Genomic DNA, 19432 nt, shown 5'->3' on the forward strand with positions numbered 1-19432 from the left:
TGTCTCCATTTCATTGCTCCTAACTAATGGGCTGTGATATTTTTCCAAACAGACTGCCGCTCTGCCCCCTAAAACCTAATCTAGTCAGCACTGAGGAGACTGTGCTCACCCCACAGCAGTGCCTGTTAAACTCCCTCCACTGTGCCTTCACTACCACCTACTGCCAGCCCTTTCCTAGAGCTGCAATTGCCTTCTTACTCATTAAGTCTCCTTGGATGGATGACGATCTTAATGTAGCCAAAAAACTCCTGCTCTGTCTCGGTGTGCCGTCTTGAGCCGCGGAACTTTAAGAACGTTTGACTGTGGAAGACCATACTGGATGGCAAATCCATCATGCGGCATGCAGGCTCGCGACAAGACTAGGTGACGCGAGAGAACACATTTTATTGCTGCTAACGCTCCGGCTTTCCCTTTAAAGAGGCAGATGGTCAGCAAGAGACATAGAATTCTCAACAGGCTGTGCTCTCAGCGTTGCCTCTGTCTGAAAACCCAGGGGCTCGCTTTCTTTTTGGCAGTCGGGTCCATGGAGCATAGATTCGCACTGCAGTAACGCAACCATGTGGCATGTAACAGAATTGCTTGAAGGTGTAAACAGACAATATTTCTTCTTCATTATTTCTTTGACAGATTCCTTTGTATTATGAAATTTCAAGAGCCCTGGGTTCAATTCCTGGGGTGCTATATGTGTGGAGTTTGTATGTTGTCCCTATGTTCACTTGGGTTCCCTCCATGTGCTCTGGTTTCCTCTTACAGTCCAAAGACACGCTGGTAGGTAGGTACTGTAGGTGTGTGCCTTCCCCATAGCACATTAGTCTCTGTGTGTGCCCTGCGATGGACAGGTGTCCCGTCCACGGTGTACTGTAATACAAAGTACTGTAATATTGCTATCACAAGATCAATCATAACAATATAGCTACATTTAATTGTTGAACAAGCTGGTATATTCCTCTTCACAGGCAACGTTTTTAGTAGAGCATGTACGGGTTCCTCTGTGTGTTCCAAAATAACCATAAACCTATTTTCACCCTCTAATGACTTACACCCCGATTTGCATTTGACCTTTAAAGAGAAGCCAAAGGACACTAATAAGGATATTTTTGAAGGAGCACATACGGTTTCCTATATACGTTCCATTATAACAATGACCCCTTCTGTGCTCTGTAAGCTGTCAAAAACCTATGGCCTTTAGGAAAGGTCAGAGGTCAGGGGCAAGTTCATTCTGGGCAAGTTCATTCTTTTGCTAGACCACATAAAGGTTTGTACTTGTGCTCAACAGAGACCACAATACTTTTAAAATTCATTACGGAGTGGCAAGCTAAGTGTTCATTGACAGGTCACATGTGGTCACATGATTAGGCAGCCATACACCAATCAGCTTTATTCAGTTCGAATGATAATTCCCATAGGCCACTATTTCTCTGTGACTCTATTATAGATAGATGTTGTAACATATGCAAAGATACGCCTTTTAAGTAAACCTGAAATCTGATTGGCTTAAAGTGGGCATGTTTTTTAATTTTAAGCAAATTGCTTGAAATAATATTTAGAGGGAAACCATGTCCATGTACAGGTATATCAACTTCCAAAGCATACAAAAAGAAGACTTGACACACAAATCCAAAATGCAGCCCAAATAGTCTGACAAATACAACTGTCTTAAAAATCTAAGTCTTCTATATGAGGTAGCCCTGAGCAGCAAGTTTCATATCTGTACTTTTATAGGGTTCAAAGATGATGAGTTTTAAAACTTGTGAAAACCATCCCATATGACCAACCCATGTGACTGATGAACTTCATTTCCACACTTTAGATCCATGTGAGATCTTGGACTACAGGAAGTATCATGAATCTGGCACACTTAACCATTCAAAGAAAATGTAATTGTATACACAAATTATGCATTTGATTCAATCAGCTCACCATAGCCATTAATTTTAAGACAGTTACTTGCTATCAACAACACTGACAACCTACTTTTTGTATACCGTATTTCAGTTCACTCAACTTCATGGACTGGGTGAAGTCATTACTTGACAAATCCAAGATGGCAGCCAAAATATGTACCCAATTAACTTGTCATAGATTGGAGTTGCCATCACAGACGTGGCATTAAATAGCCCACCAAATCTCAGACGTTTACAACATTTGATTTCAGAGATCAATAGTTTTCAAAATTCCTCACAGAAAAGCCCAATATGGCGGCCAAATGATGTGACGTGTCAGCTTAACTTTCACTCTGCAATCCTGCAGTCGTTTTCACTGTGGGGGGCTGGAGTTTCAAAGGCATTTGGAAATAAAGGAGGAAGAAAAATAATAATGTAAACAATCATCTGTTAGGCCCATTAATAAATTCATTTATTGGTATCTCTTTCTTAAACTTTAGTGAGGTTAACTACAGAGAACTCGCAACCCACAGCCAAAATATTAACCAGAATAACTTAACATTTGTGCGCATAACCTAAAATATTTCTCATTTAGAATTGATCAATTCCTGTAAAAATAAAATATTGAAGTTACAAAGTCATTAATTATACACATTTTGTATTATAAGACAATATTTCATCCATTTAAATAACACCTTAAAATGACACAGTTCTAAAGATGTAATAACGTGTCCCATTTATGTGTAGCACACCTTTAACCCACAACTCATTCAGAAACACACTCGACATCAGTCTCATAATTTACTTTTTTTTACCGTCTGCTGTTTGAGGGGTACACATTAAGGTTAATTATTCTTTCTAATTACATCTAAAAGTGTCAAACATTTGCTTTTCTCCTAATTGACAAGAAAATTAACAATGAACTAAATTAACCACGAAGGGTTGTACTCAGACCTACTCTGCAGGTGTTTAGGAGTGGCATTGCATGCATTATGTTTTGCACCAATTAAAGTCCTTTGTCGTTGTAGTACCTTTTTAGCCACTTATACCCACAGCATTAATTAATCACATTTAAAATTATAACTATAATTAACTACTGTATCCATAACCTTGGCACAGTACTTGAGATTGGAAGTGCATAACTGAATGTATTCTATTAGGGCCTAGAACAATCAAAGCTCATATCTAGTCTCATCCTAAAAGAAGCTTACAATTATTACACATACCACATTTCACGTCCCATTGTAAAGAGCCCTCCTGCCCAGGAAGTTTGCTTCTTGGAGAATTTATCAACTCTGCTTTGCTTGGAGCATGTCTAGTTGCCTTAACACATTGATCTGAGTAAGAAATAAGACAGTAATTGGCTCAGGCTTTGAATTAGATGTTCTCCTTAGCCTGGCTAATTCCTCTCTTCCTGGCCTGCCTTATCCCCTCACTAGAGGCCACCAAGAGGTTAATCCTCACAAATCTCTAACAGTGCCGTGCCCAGTTGAACCGTCCATCAGTTACTGCAAGGCCCAAATTTGGAATGCACAACCCTGGCTGTGCACTTCTCTTGCTTGGGCATATTAAACAGACAGAAGGCTGGAGCTATTTTAACTGCTGCTGTAAAAGAACTTGGAAAGAAAGAAAAGAAACAAAATCAAACATTCAGTCCCTTTATTTCTGGAATCAGCCCAGAACCCCCTCCTTGCCCAGTCTTAATGAGACTGGAGGTGAGGAGGTCAAACACTGTACAACCGTAATTCAACAAAACCTGCCAAACAGTTATCAGTACAGAAAGAGGGACAGGGGACTAACAAGTCATGGAGGCTAGTAACAGAGATCAGGAGAGTTAAAGTGGAATTTTCTTGAGCCACATTACACAAGCTACTTGTCAAGGGGGAACAATGTGACTACATAAGTTTGACATTTCTGCAATGTTATCACTCACACGGGTAATAAACAACACTGCCAAGTGCTCTGATGAGCCCAAGTCCAGCAAAGCCCACTCAGATGCTGTCCTTACATTATATGGATTACACTAGATTAATCTCTGTTCCTCTTTTATTTACAAGTTATAAACCTAAAGATAGGATTTGTCTATGTAAATCAAGCCAAGACCATAAAAGGCTCAGTGCATCTCATCAATGATGAATAAATGGGTTATGTGCTTCTTTGGAAGCATTAATCCTCTTATTGCATATACTTATTCAATTTCTGGGGCAATATCAATAATCAGCAAATGAGGAATACAAGTAGATGAGACCTCTGTGTGCAAGAGGATAAGATAAAGCCGGTTTTACACAAACAAATAAATCCCTAAACTGAGAAAATTCAATTCATTTCATGTTTTTGAGGTTTTTTTTAGTACTAACACTATAAATGCCAGTCTGAGTGCATATTTATGGTTATGCTTAGTTTGATGAAAACATATACCTAAAATACCATATATGCTTCATATACAGCTTGCATTTCTGCATCTATCAGAGTTTTACTGCTTACAGAATAAATTAAAATGAGCTTTCATAATATAATAACAACATTAAGAATAATGAACTTTGGATCTTTGGATTTTAAAAACGTATTTAAAACTGAACTGTTTTAAATGCTGTTTAAATTTTAAGAATGCTGGCAAAACATTGATATTTGGCATATTTTAAAATATTTCTTATGAAACGTAAGGCAAAATGATTTTTTAAATAGTTTTAGATGTTCATGCACAGGAACACTCCCTCATCGGTAATCATGAAATGTTTGTTGCTAAATTTTGAAGTTTTCTAGATAACGATGACCTTAACACTCCTAATTAATCAGTTTCAATAAATAACTTTTGTCTCTCAATTGGGATTCCAGAGCTTAGTTTTGGGAAAAAAACTAAAATCAGACATCCTGACTTAGCTGTTAGGCTATATCGGCTATACAAAAAACATCATTTCCTGCCACACTATTTACGAGAATTCCTCTAATCTTCATTTCAGGAAAATAAATAAATGAAAGCTAAATGAGGTCTGAATACATGACCATGCAAACAAAACTGATGTTTTCATTTTAGTAGCTTAACCGCTCTCTTACTTCAGTGCTGTAATTTATAGAGGGAGAGGAAGGGCAGGGAAATGGAGCTGGAGAGGGAGTGAGGACAGGAGACGAGGAGAAAGAGATACAGTACTGTATTATGTGTAAAGACTGCATATTTTATCCCACTGACACATGCAATGACTTCAGTGAGGCATAAACTGAAAATAATACCCGACACAAAGAGAAAAGTACTCTTATTATTGGTACTGGTTAAGTACAGAAAAAGTGCTAAATCCCAGAAGATTGGCATTGTAATGAATATATAACATGTAATACAGATTACAATGTAAATACATTACAAACACTGTAAACATAACATTCGGTGAAAAAAACAAATGAGGTAAACTGAGCTGACACAATCCTTGAGAAATACTGCAGACAAAATACTTGTATGTCATAAAGACTAAATTCTGTAGCAATTTCTCCGATTCCTGGGGTTTGAAATCTAGATTGCCAATGGATAAGTGAGCCTTAAAACCACATCCCCACTGACAAAAATTCATTTCTTATAACTGTCTCCATTTACCGGAATGCTGAATTTTTCCCATGGGGAAAGAACAAATGAAAATGTTATTTCTCTGCTCATGAACTCATACCTTTCTGTCTGCTTTTCACTGTTGGCAATTTTATTCTCCTTCCAAATTTGACTAAAGCTCACGACCTGAGGGAAATAAAGTCTATATAATAATCTTCTGAAACTCTAATTCCGAGCCATGTTTTTTGGATGTTGCCTCGCGGTTTAGAAAAATTGCACTGAGCTCTGAAATATAAGTGATGTGACATCTAAGCCTAACACAATAATCCTGTCAGATGCACATGCTTTAAATAAGTACATGTCCTTTCAAAATAGAAAGCAACTTCCTGTATCATGTTTTAAGATAAAACGGAAACCTTTTCAAGACTTCTACAAAAAATAAACATTATATTAAACCTTACAGTTTGCAATTTTGCACGTGTTCACAAAACTGTTTGTAGAATCAAATATCACTGGTGGATTTAATTAATTCACTTAGCATAGTTTAAAATTGACAAAAATTATTTAAAAAAATTGAGTTAAGACTGGTGAAAGATGCCCATTTTGTCCTTTTATTTATGCCATTTATATGGCTTTTGCTTCAGAGAATCGGGGCCCTGAATTCAAACCTGGCTCTGTCCGTGTGGAGTTTGCATGCTCTTCCTGTGTTCGCATGGGCTTGCTCTGTGTACTCTAGTTACTTCCCAAAATCCAAAGACATGCTGCCCAAGCTGTCAAACTGGTATCTCTAAATTGCCCCCCTATATGTATGTACCCTGCAATGGACTGGCATCCCATCCAGGGTGCAGCCCTGCCCTGTCTGCAAAGGGGAACTGCAAAGCTATTTTTAGATTTCGAGGTTACAAAGAATCTGCATTAATGAGTGCATTTCAAACCACAATGAAAGTAAAATAAGCACAGTAAGGTGTAAAATCTGATTTCCAACACAAAATAGACCATTTCCAGGTATGCGCAGTGCCATGTTTTGCGATTCAGAACGAGGCAACAAAAACATGCAGTGAGGTGAAGCAGCACTATGACATTGCAAATGAGCAGGCTTGTGAATACATCTCTTTGAATCCAACAGAAATATTACTCTTGATTTTGAGACAATTTTGTTGACAAATACTACTTACTTGTGAGCTCTGCAAGCAGATCACATTGAAATATTTCTGCGGTGAAATGTCTCCTGCACAACCTATGCTACCTATGATACCTTATAACGACTTTTTGCATTTTAGAAACAACATTATTTAGGTTTACTATATATTACAGCACTAAATATTACTGTTTTACTGAAAGACAAGGAATGAAACGTCGAATCTTTTCAGAATTCAAGTAAAAAAAAACTGGTCATGAGGATTTGTTGGGCACGAAGAAGAAATGATACTCAGCCAGAGGTTGTGGGTAATCATCCTTGTAACACTGAGCCAGTGATGAGCTCCTGGAGAGCAGGATTGCATTTTGTCTGGTACACAGCCTGGGACTAAGTGCATCCCTGTGAAGGCATTGTAGTTGAAGGACATGCTCCTGCTAGGATGGTATTTTTTTTTTTTTTTTTGGTGGGGGAGTACGTGTGAGGTGTGTGAGGGGAAGATGTCATTCCCATCGGGTAGTGCTGTCTGCCCACTGTGAAGAACGAATCTGTCAGCCTCCAAATAACTAGTTCCTACATGCTCTCCGGTTGCCGCGGCAACCACATGCTGTCCTTGCTACAGCAACCAAACGTGGAGCAATATTTGATTCCTTAGGATGAACCGCATTCCAAATCTTCAAGTTATTCAACGAGAAATGTGGTGGTGTTGCGGGACAAGGAGTGCAAAAATTAGGTAGGATTCCCTTTGCAGAAGAGATCCCGTAAAAAACCCGAGGAGGAGAGAAGAAAAGACAACCGGACCAACCCTTTCAACCACAACATAGAGAAACTGGAAACAGGTCAAGAAAGAAAATTAAATATGGCAGGCCTGGTTCTGACAATAAGAGATGCTTCTTTACTGCATAGATCTTTTGGTGCGTGAAAATTAAAGTAACGTAGCCATGCTGTGGGACATGTTTTATGAAGACGCATCAAAGGTGCAACATCAGTGGACTTTTGGATCACCAGACTAGCAACAAACAAAATGCGCTACAGGATTTCCTCCAGTTCCGAAACTTTCTTAAGCAACTCTATCCTGAAATCCTAGAAGCAATCTACAGGCTAAATATTTCTTTCAGATACTGCACAAAACCATGAAGACAAAACAACAGGACTTCTTTTTCACCCCTTATGTGATACAGAGAAAAACAATGAAGAGGCAGCAGCTAAAAGATGCAACACATACAATGGGAACAGCAGCTTCTGTTATGTCTTTTATGATATAAAGAGATAATTAAATTCTGAATCAATGGGAGACAAATGAAATATTGAATCGGAATCCTGCCGTCCTTTTAAATATGGAAGGGGTTTAGGGACCTCTGTGGACCATTATGGTACGGTTTTGAAAACAATATTACATTTTTATTATTAGATCCATCCAGAAGCATATTAAAACTTTTACCAAAATGTTCTCTGGTGCCTTCGAAAATGTTCCACAGGGGCAGCAATGTCTCTCTGACGGACACTTACGCGTCAGGAAATGACAGGATGACACTGACAAGCAGTAATTCAGCTAGACCGCTGTGTCACAAATTGTCAGGATCTGTTTTTGACACCTCAGTTTAGTCGGGGAAGACAGCTGGATGTCCACTTTAAAGAAGAAGTGGGAATATGTTCATCAAAGGTTTGAATTGAAAAGCAGTGGGAGGTAAATGTCTTCGAATTTAGTGAGGCAGGCCGCGCTCTCTGCCCAATTACATGAGAACAGAGCTTTGGCTCAATGAACTAATTCAATTTATTGTATTTTAAACTTTGAGCATTTTGTCCTCTGGCATTAGCAGTGAGGAGCTATATAATTGATGAGATCCTAAAAAAATCTCTAACAACCAGTGTAATATAGTCCTTCATCAGACCTCAAGAGCTAGAATTTCAAAAGTGTATTTCATACATCAAACAGTGGAATTATTTTCAAAAGATGCATCAGTTTTCTTTAGCATATCTCCTTAACGTATCTTATTACATGTAATCTAGCATTATTCCTGCATGTATGTTGCAAACTGCAGTATTAGTTTTGATTTGAAATGGAAACAGAATTGGGACAGGTTCCAAAGATCATTGTAAAGTGTAATAGATATTGGTCATTCACCAGGAATTACAGCTGATGACATTTGGGAAATCACATGAAAATGCGAAAAAAGTTTGACAAGAGAGCTATTTACAAAACTGGAGCAAAGGAATCACAAAGGGTCAAAGGGATGCACTGGCAATTAAAACTGTTATCATTAATCAGTGAGGAAATCAAGACTTTACTCATTTGGAATTGATATTTGCGTACATGCCAGCAGAAACTTGGAACTGGCTTATTAAATAAAAAAACTTGTGTTTTTTTTTCTTCAAAACTGAAACAGTGATAATGAGCTAATTATAGGTGTAACTTTCTTCATTTTATATTCATTTGCTACTCGTTAACAAGGAAAAATTCAAATTGTGAAGAAAGGAAACTAGGTTATTGATAAGAGCAATTACGTCTTACATAGTGTATCAGAGCAAATTGACCAGAATAACTCCACTTGCAGGGAACACTGACCTTATTATTTCATCAATTATTTCAATTCTAGGATACTTTTAGAACAAAACTCATGCATTTTATCCAACTGTGGGAATATAATACTGTATGCACTACGGTCTTCAAGAAAACAAAACCTTGAACACTACTCACTGTTCAACATTTTTCTAACAAATTCGGTTGGGAACTTTTAAGTGGATAAAAATTATATACATTTGGCGATTTGTCCTTAAAAAGAATAAACATCGGTAATTTAATCTTTTAACTGCAACTTAATCAAATGACGCTCTTAAACGCGAAAATAATATTACATACAGTATGAAACTGCTTTAATGGCAGTAATCGAGAACTCAAATTGCTTTACAACATGTAGAACAAATTTCATGCACACAGTGAAGTGGTAATTACAACCCACAGATAACTGTGCTGAGGTCAAAGCTATAATGAAACAAGACAAGGTGGGTACTTCAATTATAGGCCATAACCGAATTCCCGGAATGTTTCTGCCTTGGTCTTACTGAATGTGAAAAGTTTTCCAGTTACAACAAGACTATTTATTGAAGTGGCCCTGAAGGAGAACAGCTTTTTTTCACTCCTTCATTTCCTGAATGCCTTCTCAATGTAAGGAATAAAGAAATGAAAGATTGTGCTATTTTTACTGCTTTCAAATATGCTTCTGCTCCAATGTTTTATGGCAGCTCACCTTCATAATGCAACATTTCACTTCCAAGTTTCATAATGTGAACTAGTCTGTTATGTAAGTATTCTGACAGACCATTAATGTGTCTTTTCTCATCTATGGTACAGTAGGTACCTCTCCCACCTTGTGTGCAACATAATACCTATATATAATATTTTCTACATTTGTATATTCTTGGATAATTTGTCAGCTCAAGCTTGCAAAAACACACAGTACATGGAACTAAAACAGCATCAATTGTGATTCCCAATTAAATAAATGATTCCTTTGCATTTTGCTGTGGGTGATCTTATTCCCCATACCACACTTCCTACGGAAGCACGCATGACACATCTACCAAAATCCCCTGGGAATGCAGTTAGCAATGTGCTTTTTTTTCTGTGACTAATAGGCTGCTGCATGTTTAGCATACTTACAAAGTAGCCTGTACCCAAGCTGGAAGAAGCGGAGCTCTGTAAGAGAACACAAGGGAGATGGTGGGAAATTAGTGATCATATTTATTATTTTTCCATCTTGGCGTGTTCATTATCAGCTCTCTTCATGTTTTTCATCACTAGCCTGATGCTGACGGGCGGCTCTGACACCAAACACTCTTGGGCGGTTAGTGTGTCTCTCATCAACTCTAGGAAGGTAACGTGCTATTTACTGAATTTCAAGCCTATAATTGCCAATTTATTTGATAGGCAGCTGGATAATGATGGCATTTTACCCTGCTGAAGGGACTAAACACAGCTGATTCATTCCAGCTTCCCCAGCTCGCTGACATTCAGTGCCCAGGTCTCCTGCCACCTGCGTTTTGGTGCTTACAGAGGGGCATGTGAGGGAGAAGAGAGCACCACCTTCAAACACTCTTGAAAAGGACACTTCTGACTTTTATCCATACAGCACGACTGCCAATTTATTCCGCTTCCAAAGATCCGGAGCAGGTTGGCAAAGAAAAATGAGGCAATTTGTAAACTTAATTAGCGGGCTGGAAAAAAAAAACTCTTAAGGGAGATGGAAAGGTTGGGGTAAGTTTTGGCGCTCCCTGCTCCCCTCTCAGTCACAGGAGGAAAGGGGACGATAAGGGCTTGCCTGTTGTAGTCCTGAAGTGTCAAAGGCCGAGGATGGAAGGGAAACATTTAGAAAACATCATTAGCACTCTGTTCATGTCTAACAAATGGCTGGGATTGCTCATTACTGTGTCCTACCAGTGCGCAGACCTATTGTACATCTTGACAACCTTCCCTGCCATCGTGTAGCAGGAGAAAGGGTCATCTCATCCACACAAGGTGGGGCCTTGTAAAGTGCTACAGTACTGGATAAATACTTCTTCACCTGACTGGACTGAGTGTTGTAGTTGTATAGTGATCTGCCTCGTGTAGCATGCTCCGTTACCACAAACAATTCTCTTTATCCCATGAAAAGAGGTTTACATAAAGGACAGCAAAATGAAATTAGACTTCTCCTGCCCATTAAACAACTACACTCACACAAAGATATGATTTTTTTGTCCATATATCTTCCCCAGTTTCTCTCTTTTTTTTTTTTAATTTGAAATTGATTCTGAACAGGCCTGGCTACTCTATTATTTTCCTGTCCAAGCATTCAGAGATTGTTACCTTCGCTTGGAAGTGTGCTTCTGATTTCTCTGCATTGTCCATGGAGGAGAAAGCATCATTTTATAAGACATGCAGTGCAAATGGGGTCACGCTCTTTTTTTAAATGGCTGAAAATTATTTTCACTAGTTTGGCGCTCACACCACCCTGGGGGTCACAGTCCATCCGCCAGGACAGAGGATTTCACTTCACTTTGAAAACTGACACCTATCTCTAACGTGTTAAGTATTTTTTAATGCAGTCTTCAATGTTGTATTGTGCGCAGTGTTGGGCTGCTAATAGTTTTCTTTAGCATCACACTGAACTCTTTACTGCAACACTGTGTAAAAACAGCCTTTAGATATAAGATCTCTCTGCTCGCCCAATCAAAGACCTCCTGCAGTGAAAAGGTTCTAAATATTCCTATAAGGAAAACAAAGGAAAGTTCATTCCTGAGAACCTATAACCAAACTGAATTAATTCAAGCAAATACTGGGGAAACTATCTTTTACAAACGTGAAATCTACAGTAAAGACACTGACATTCGATTCTATTTTTACATATTTCTTCATACTACAAACTGCAGTTAATATTTCTGGGAAATTCCTGTGAAATGATTTTTCCAAAACATGAATATGATCTTCTTTGTACCTACAGTATCTAAACCGAACCAGTTTTAAGCATAATGATGGTCGGATTATCTTAGATACATTTCAACAGAGCTCGTGACCCAAGCTTCACTCTTTTGAATGTGTGCCTTAAATGCCAAAAGATGTAAACCTTAGTAACACTTGTTGAAAACTACATGACATCACATGGGCCTGCAGTTTTAATCTTCTTTAATCACAGCCCGTAACATACCTGTTTGTGTACTTTGCAGTGAAGGAAATTACATTTTCTGGGTCAGAGCTGGGGCACTTATGTTGGTTTGACACAGCTATTGTACATTATTCTGGGGGATTCATTGTTTCATGTTTATCTTGGTTACTGTCTATGCAGGTTTGTTGGGATGAAGAGCAGTGGGTATCATTTCAATTTCTGATGTCAACATCAAATTACTTATTTAATTTCACGCCTGGTGAAGCGTCCTATAGCTACACACAGAATCATTTTGCTTCATTTGTTATGCAATGTTTTTTCGGCGATTGGCTCGCCTTCCAACTGACAGCTTTAATTAGGAGAGAAATTTGATTGCTCCTCTCAAGACTCTGTACACAATGCAAAATGTGGAGGCAGTTCAGCTTGTCAGGGTTCATGCAGACCATTGTCTTTTTTCAATTCAGTACACTGCACATGTCAGGAGGCAGACAAAATCTTTAAACCTGCGACTGATAAAGAGACTTTATCAGTTTTTTTTTTAAACTTATAAGCAGCATTTAAAATTGACACAAATCGGCCTCTGTAATTAATCTGCACCATCAACCAGCCATCAGAGTACTGACACAAGGACGTGGTATCATTCTCAAGACATTAAAGGCAGATAAAAAATACATTAATTTCAATGACGTCCTGCAGACTTATGTTAAAACAACACCATAGTGAAGAATATTCTGTAGACACAGCATAGTGAACATGTCTTTTAGCTTCTTCTTTTAATTTCTCTCAGCATAGAGCAGAACGCTTTTTTGTCAGTTTTAATCATCAGAGCTCCTCGGTAGCTTAAACAATAAAGGAGCTCACTCAGAGCTCGGGCTGGTCTCTACAGACCTGTTTCACCAGCTCCAGCCTGGGTCATGCCATTAGCTGACTGTGAGCAGGATTCCCCCCAACAGAGACACACAATTAGCTGATTGACCACAGGGTAGGGTGAAATTAGTCAAACAGACTCCCCTGGTGTTTCAGACAGACACCAGTTCCTACACCTGGTAGGGCCCCTGCACACTGGTAGTGACTTTAGAGACAGGGCTGCCAGTCCTACAACTGGCACTAGCGCTCATCGCAGGCATAGTGAAGCTTGCAGCATATCTAATGACAGCTCTTTCTGTAGGTGGGCGTCACAGAAACATGTCCCCACGCCGCGTTCTCTCTCCACTGAGTACAGGAGTTGATGCCCAAGAGCCCATTCTCAAACAGCCAGCAATACCAAATTGGACAAATATAAAGTAAAAAATACTGACTGAATTTTAAACACCAAGAAAGTGACACAGCGACAGGATAAAATAATTTGCACCAGTTAAACCTTACATGTTATATAGTCTTAAGAATTGTTTGAGATATCCTGAAATTTGTAAACTCATCTTCATACAACATGAACAATAAGAATACTAGGTAGAAGTTGGCAAAAAAAAACTTTCCTGTAGTATATGTTTTAAAATATACTAAATCTTGTAGAGTCTGTTTTTCAAACTGCTCCCTGATTTGGAAACAAAAAAAAATTCTTATAAGAAGAAAGAAATTATACATTCTTTATGGTCCACACCATTTTTTTTCTTGAATACAAAGATAAAGATATGGATTCATACAAGAAAATAAAATAGTACGAAGCAATAAGTGTCCTGATTATCACTTTAGATTTAAAAACATGTCCGAATAACTACTACTGTCTGATGTAGATGATCAGATTCTGCCTTGTTAAAAAAATATGGAAGAATTTGTTATACCTTTGTGCTTCATTAACGAATACAACAACAAAATAAAGACACTCTTTAAGCAAATCCTTCCTTATAAAGAGTTTTCTTGGTTCTAATCTCTCCCCAATTACTTTGTACCATTCAGGGTAATACTCACTAATGTTCTGCCTGAAATATACCCATAAGCATACTTATGCAATACTGCAAATAATTACATAAAAAGCTTAAATTTACTCAAGAACTCACAAAAACTCAGCATAACATTTAACCCATTATGCAGCTTAAAGCATTTTTTTAAATCAACACAATAATCAAAATGTAACTTTTACAGTTTCCATGCTTGCAGTACTTTCTCTAGGTACTCCTTCAGATTTGCAGAGTCTTATAATATCCATGCTGCTGGGGTCACCCAGGATGTACTAACCCGGGGTCCCGTACCTAGAAAGATGGGTGGCTTACTGGAGCAGCAGTGATTTAGAGAGCAGGGCCCTGGGAGTGGGTACTAGCACTCTCACTGCGTTGGGACTGAAATCAATTGACGACAACTATGGATTAGTCTTTTAAGTGGACCGCGAACTGTCCAAGGCACAGGCCCGAAGGAACTGTGTTATCAAAAACAAACTAGACTGAAAAAATTCTAAAAATTCTTTCACGCTCTGCTCAGAAGTATTTTCCAGTTAGGACCTGCGTTCTGTCACTAATGCCTTGTTCAATCAAAACTCGCCATTACTACACTATGTTCCAGCCACTTAAAATCAAAGGTCATGCACTGCAACTACTGCCCCATTAGCCAGCAACACCTCTGCACATACAGTAAGACAGGTCCAGTACTGGTGACAAAAATGGGAAATGAGAAACTAACTTCCAATCAACCGAGGACGATGCTGAAATGAGTCTTCATAAATGCCTAGATGGACAGAAACATTGAAAGATGCTCTTTGGATGCATGACTTTACCCGGGAATAAATCAAAAACGTCGACCAACCCAATTAAAAGAATGACAAAATTCACACTCGGGGCCCCAAGGCAAGTTTTCACTGCGCAGCCTTGTCAAATGAAGAGCCACACGCCAGCAGCGTGCTTGGAATTTGTGCGCGGCGGCCAGGTTGAGATCCTTCATCTTCTCCGGGTCAGCTGCGGGCACAGGTTGGGATTAGAAGACGCAGCACTTACGTCACTGAGCCTCTCCCGGGGGCTGCTCCACAGGGAACGCTTGGAATCTCCGCTGACGCTCTCACTGTCGCTGTCCTTGCAGTTGTTCTGTCCCGGCTTTAACTAGGGAAACACAAACGGGACTGTCAACAAGCTCAGAGGTCCCACTTTGAAAACAAGCCCCTCTCTGCCACATTCATTCTTGCTGAGATCAGCCAGTTTCCAGCTTCACAAATGTTTCCAGCCAGACTGAACGACTTCCACCTGAGAACAACCGCACAATGAACTTCAACACTCTTGACTTTTTAGCACCATTTAATTTTTTAATTGTATATACTTACAGAATTGAAATGTAATAGCAATTTGATAATCATGTCACATGTTATACATACTGTAGTCCACACATCAATTTGACACAGATCAATACACGTATTTTAACATAATGAGATTATACACACTAAACTGAAGCCTCTTCAATAATAATAATGTAAGCCAAGCAAATGCTAATGTTCCTATGTTCTTTTAATAAATGTAGTATAAAGATGAAGTTACTTTAGTTATACATTAAATAATCAAATCGCTATTGCCTTTTATTAACATGGCAGAAAAGGTCTGAATAGTTTTCCATGTCTTAAAAGAATGAAATACATCCGCAGTTATAAAGGTGGGCTCCCATTTTAAACGGGGACCTAATTTTAATTAACAAACCGCCAGTGGTTTCAATCAATTAAATTCACTCTCCTGTGACATTTCATTATGTTGCATACAATACCATGGGCCCTGTAATAACTTTAATAGGATGACAATGAAATGGCTATTTTAACTTTATTTCTACATACAGGGCATGTTATCCCACCATTCCAGTGAAAAAGATTCTTGATGTCATTTTACATCATAGGTCTTTCAGAATACAGTACAAGGAAAAACACACAGATAAAAATGACTCAAGAGAAATATTTCACCTTATCTTCTGTGTTGAGCAGAGCTTTATTACCAGACTCTATCCGAGTAGGCAGCCTTAGTCTAGGTAGTAGAGAGAGGCTCTGTAGTCTTATACTTAACTTTCCGCAGAAGGGCCTTAGCACATAAAACAGGAACTTCAAATACCGCATTTTCCACCAGACACACCAAAGAGACAACAGGAGCTCAGCAGGTGTCATTTTCCAGACACAGTTTACAAAAGACAAGAAAGGATGTGATCCAAACATCTGAGCCCAGAAGTCTGGAGAACAATGTCTGACACTTGGGAACTCGGAGAGCCGTCCAAGTTACGATTTATGTCCTTAGTAGCTTCCTCAGTGCTGCTTCCAAGCGACCATCCCTGCCAAGCCTCTTGGGCTTCATTTCAAAGCACATAAAAACTGCTTTATAGCAAAAATGGAGCAAAGCAGTAAATCGGCCCTTACGCCGTCTATTAGAAAAACCAGAGTATAGCATAACACACTAGGGGATTGTTTACCTAGACAGGCCGTCTCTCATGGCACGGCATCCACACAAGTTTCGTTTTATAGGTCGCGGTAAAAATGAGGGCATGAAAATATACCCATTTACTGGCACTGGCTGTCAATTATGGGGAAAAAGGGAAAAAAGGGCCCTTGAGTAAAACACATAATTAAAACGAAAACAGTCCTTCTCTGTAGCCATTAGCACTCTGAAAGGATGCCTTCCCTCGGAGGACTCCACGCGGGTGAAAAGGCGCTGAGCTTTTTTGTCGCCTGAGTGCTAAATGTGATAAGAAAGACAGACCACTTGGAGCTACCGATGAGCTACAGAGGGACAACAGCCCACACAAGGAAGAGCTTGAGGGAACACAGGGAGGGGGCAGAGATACTCAGCATAAATCGCAAAAGAGAAACCAGACACTGCACTAATTACAGCTGAGAAAATGTCTCGCCCTCACATACACAAAAGATACTTGCATCGATGCTTAGTATATAAAGGATAGGTTGGGACAATACAGTATACTGAACAGATACGAATGTGTAAATATACACATATACTATAAAATATTCAAATAATCCAACATAACATCTTTTACTCTTCGCCAACTTCTTCTAAGCAATGCTAAAGAAGAGCAAAGAAATACTTTTCTAATGCTTTTTCTTATAATTATGTTGGCCTGTCATAATTAAACAACGTATTGTTCTTTTTCATAATACCGTAAATCACAGATTTACTGAAAGATTATTCTGTTTGATCTATACATTCATTTAAAAGCTTAACTTTGATAATTACTGCATAAGCCATTGAAACTAATGCAGCACGTGTGGTTGTCCTGCTTGTAACTAGAATCTAGTGGGTCAAACATACCACAGGTAGTTAATATGAAATACTGTACCGCCCCAAATTATCTGCTTTTAGTGAAATGTTCAAAAATGTCACCCTGTTTATTTCCTCTGCTTAATGCTTTCATTGCTTGGGATCTCAGTTAGTGCTGAAGGGGGAAATAACATAAAAGGAAAAGCCCAGTTAATAAATGAAATGGTGTCTGGCTAACAAAGCTTGTCATATACTTCAGAAAAGGAACAAAACAAATGCTAGTCTTAACTCCGAAGAACAGAAGAATCATATAAAAGCAAAAGCTTAATCAAATACACTTCGGTAAATGCTAAGGTGATAAAAATGATTTACGGCAAAACCAGATTCAATAAGCAGAAGATTATTTGCTAGTTGCATTGCATTACTAAGCACCATGATGTACTGATTTGCAAATGCGTCCCTTGGTTTCTTCAATAGATATATACGGTATACATTTTTATTTTAATGAAGGCTTTATATTTTTAAGGTAATTTTGCAAGCATGGACAGGTACAGTCTCTTGGTATGTTTAATACTGGGATTAATGGATGCTTGTGCAGAGTCCTTAATTTGCAAATCACAAGGTGTTGAAGCTGAATGTGAACAGGACAGAACAGATGTATGAGGGGTGACAGAGATATCAAGAGTGCTTAACTGTGACATGCATATGGTTTAACATCAGTGCAACAGAACCTTTGCTGTATTTTCAAGCCATCCCTGTCGATAACATGGCCACACACAAAAAAATAAATTACATTTAATTTTTCAAAGTAACAATCACATGCTACTCTGTTTTTGAAACATTTCCACTCCGATTAACCTATTGTCAGATTAGTACAGTATCTAAAACTGACTGTATACAGTACCTCCCACTAGCTAATAAATAATAATAATAAAATAATAATAATAACTGCTTACACTCATATAGCGCTTTTCTGGACACTCCACTCAAAGCGCTTTATAGGTAATGGGGATCCCCTCCACCACCACCTGGGTGATGTGACGGCAGCCAAACTGCACCAGTACGCTCATCACACACCAGCTCTCAGAGGGGAGGAGAACAGAGTGATGAAGCCGATCCATAGATGGGGATTATTAGGAGACCTTGGTAAAGGCCAGGGGGAAATTTGGCCAGTACACAGCGATAACACCCCTACTCTATTCGAGAAACGTCCTGGGATTTTTAATAACCACACAAAGTCAGGACCTAGGTTTTACGTCTCATCCGAAGGACGGCGCCTTTTTGACATGGTATCCCCGTCACTACGCTAGGGTATTAGGACCCCCACAAACCACAGGGCGAGCGCCCCCTAACTAACTAACACCTCTTTCTGAAGCCACATTAGTTTTTCCCAGGTGGTTTCGCATCCAGGTACTGACCACACTCACACCTGCTTAGCTTCATAAAAACATGATTTCACACAATTTTTTATTTAATAAAAGGCATGAGCAGGTGTGTAATGGGATCTTTGTTCGAACTAGTTGCCACATCTAGCATTAGCCAGATTTTAAGAGAACACCATTTACTCACACTATTTTCTCTTCATTTTTAAGGAAATGTGTCGTGTTTCTTTTTAGCACATTCAACTCTGGAAGAGAAAATCAATCCCATTCAGTTCCTGATGGTGAGCACAACCCGTCAGCACTGCAGCAAAGTGTGAGGCTAAGTGTCCTGTTCTGCATTTTTACACATCTTACGTCTGTTTTTAAGGATTTTTTTTCCCCTGGAAGTGTAATTGAGGACTCAACAAGATAAAACAGTAACCGCCTTTAAAATTATTTTTAAATTGTAAATGCATGTGTTCAATTTTTCATGTCACGAGAGATAGGGCTTTGCTTCAAGATCCCAGAGCAGGGTCTGTAAAGGAGAGGCGCTAGAGCTGAGCTAACTTCCCTGTTTGATGATCTAGGCACTTAAGAGCTGTACTTTAAATTAAAAAATCATGTTACCATTTTTCTACTTAGCTACGAGATCAGACCTTTTGTAGTTGCAGCACATTAGATTGAGGGTTCTCCAAAGACTTCATCAACATACTCTAT

The 19432-nt window shown here is 38.8% G+C and overlaps 1 protein-coding gene across 14 annotated transcripts in view; it reads right to left on the reverse strand.

The window, feature by feature from the left end:
- The window catches only part of auts2a (activator of transcription and developmental regulator AUTS2 a), a 320347-nt gene that overhangs the window by 176873 nt on the left and 124042 nt on the right, over positions 1 to 19432 (reverse strand). For 10 of the 14 annotated variants that reach the window (XM_088616426.1, XM_088616425.1, XM_088616430.1 and 7 more), the window contains 2 exons: positions 15117 to 15218; positions 10212 to 10247 (listed from right to left, as the gene is read on the reverse strand). In XM_088616426.1, the coding sequence (XP_088472552.1) occupies positions 10212 to 10247; positions 15117 to 15218 (138 nt within the window). The remainder of the gene's footprint in view (positions 1 to 10211; positions 10248 to 15116; positions 15219 to 19432) is intronic. The other 4 variants (XM_088616432.1, XM_088616431.1, XM_088616437.1 and 1 more) reach the window with 1 other exon arrangement.

This window comes from Lepisosteus platostomus, chromosome 22, assembly GCF_059453375.1.
Source record: "Lepisosteus platostomus isolate fLepPlt1 chromosome 22, fLepPlt1.hap1, whole genome shotgun sequence".
Lineage (NCBI taxonomy): Eukaryota > Metazoa > Chordata > Actinopteri > Semionotiformes > Lepisosteidae > Lepisosteus > Lepisosteus platostomus.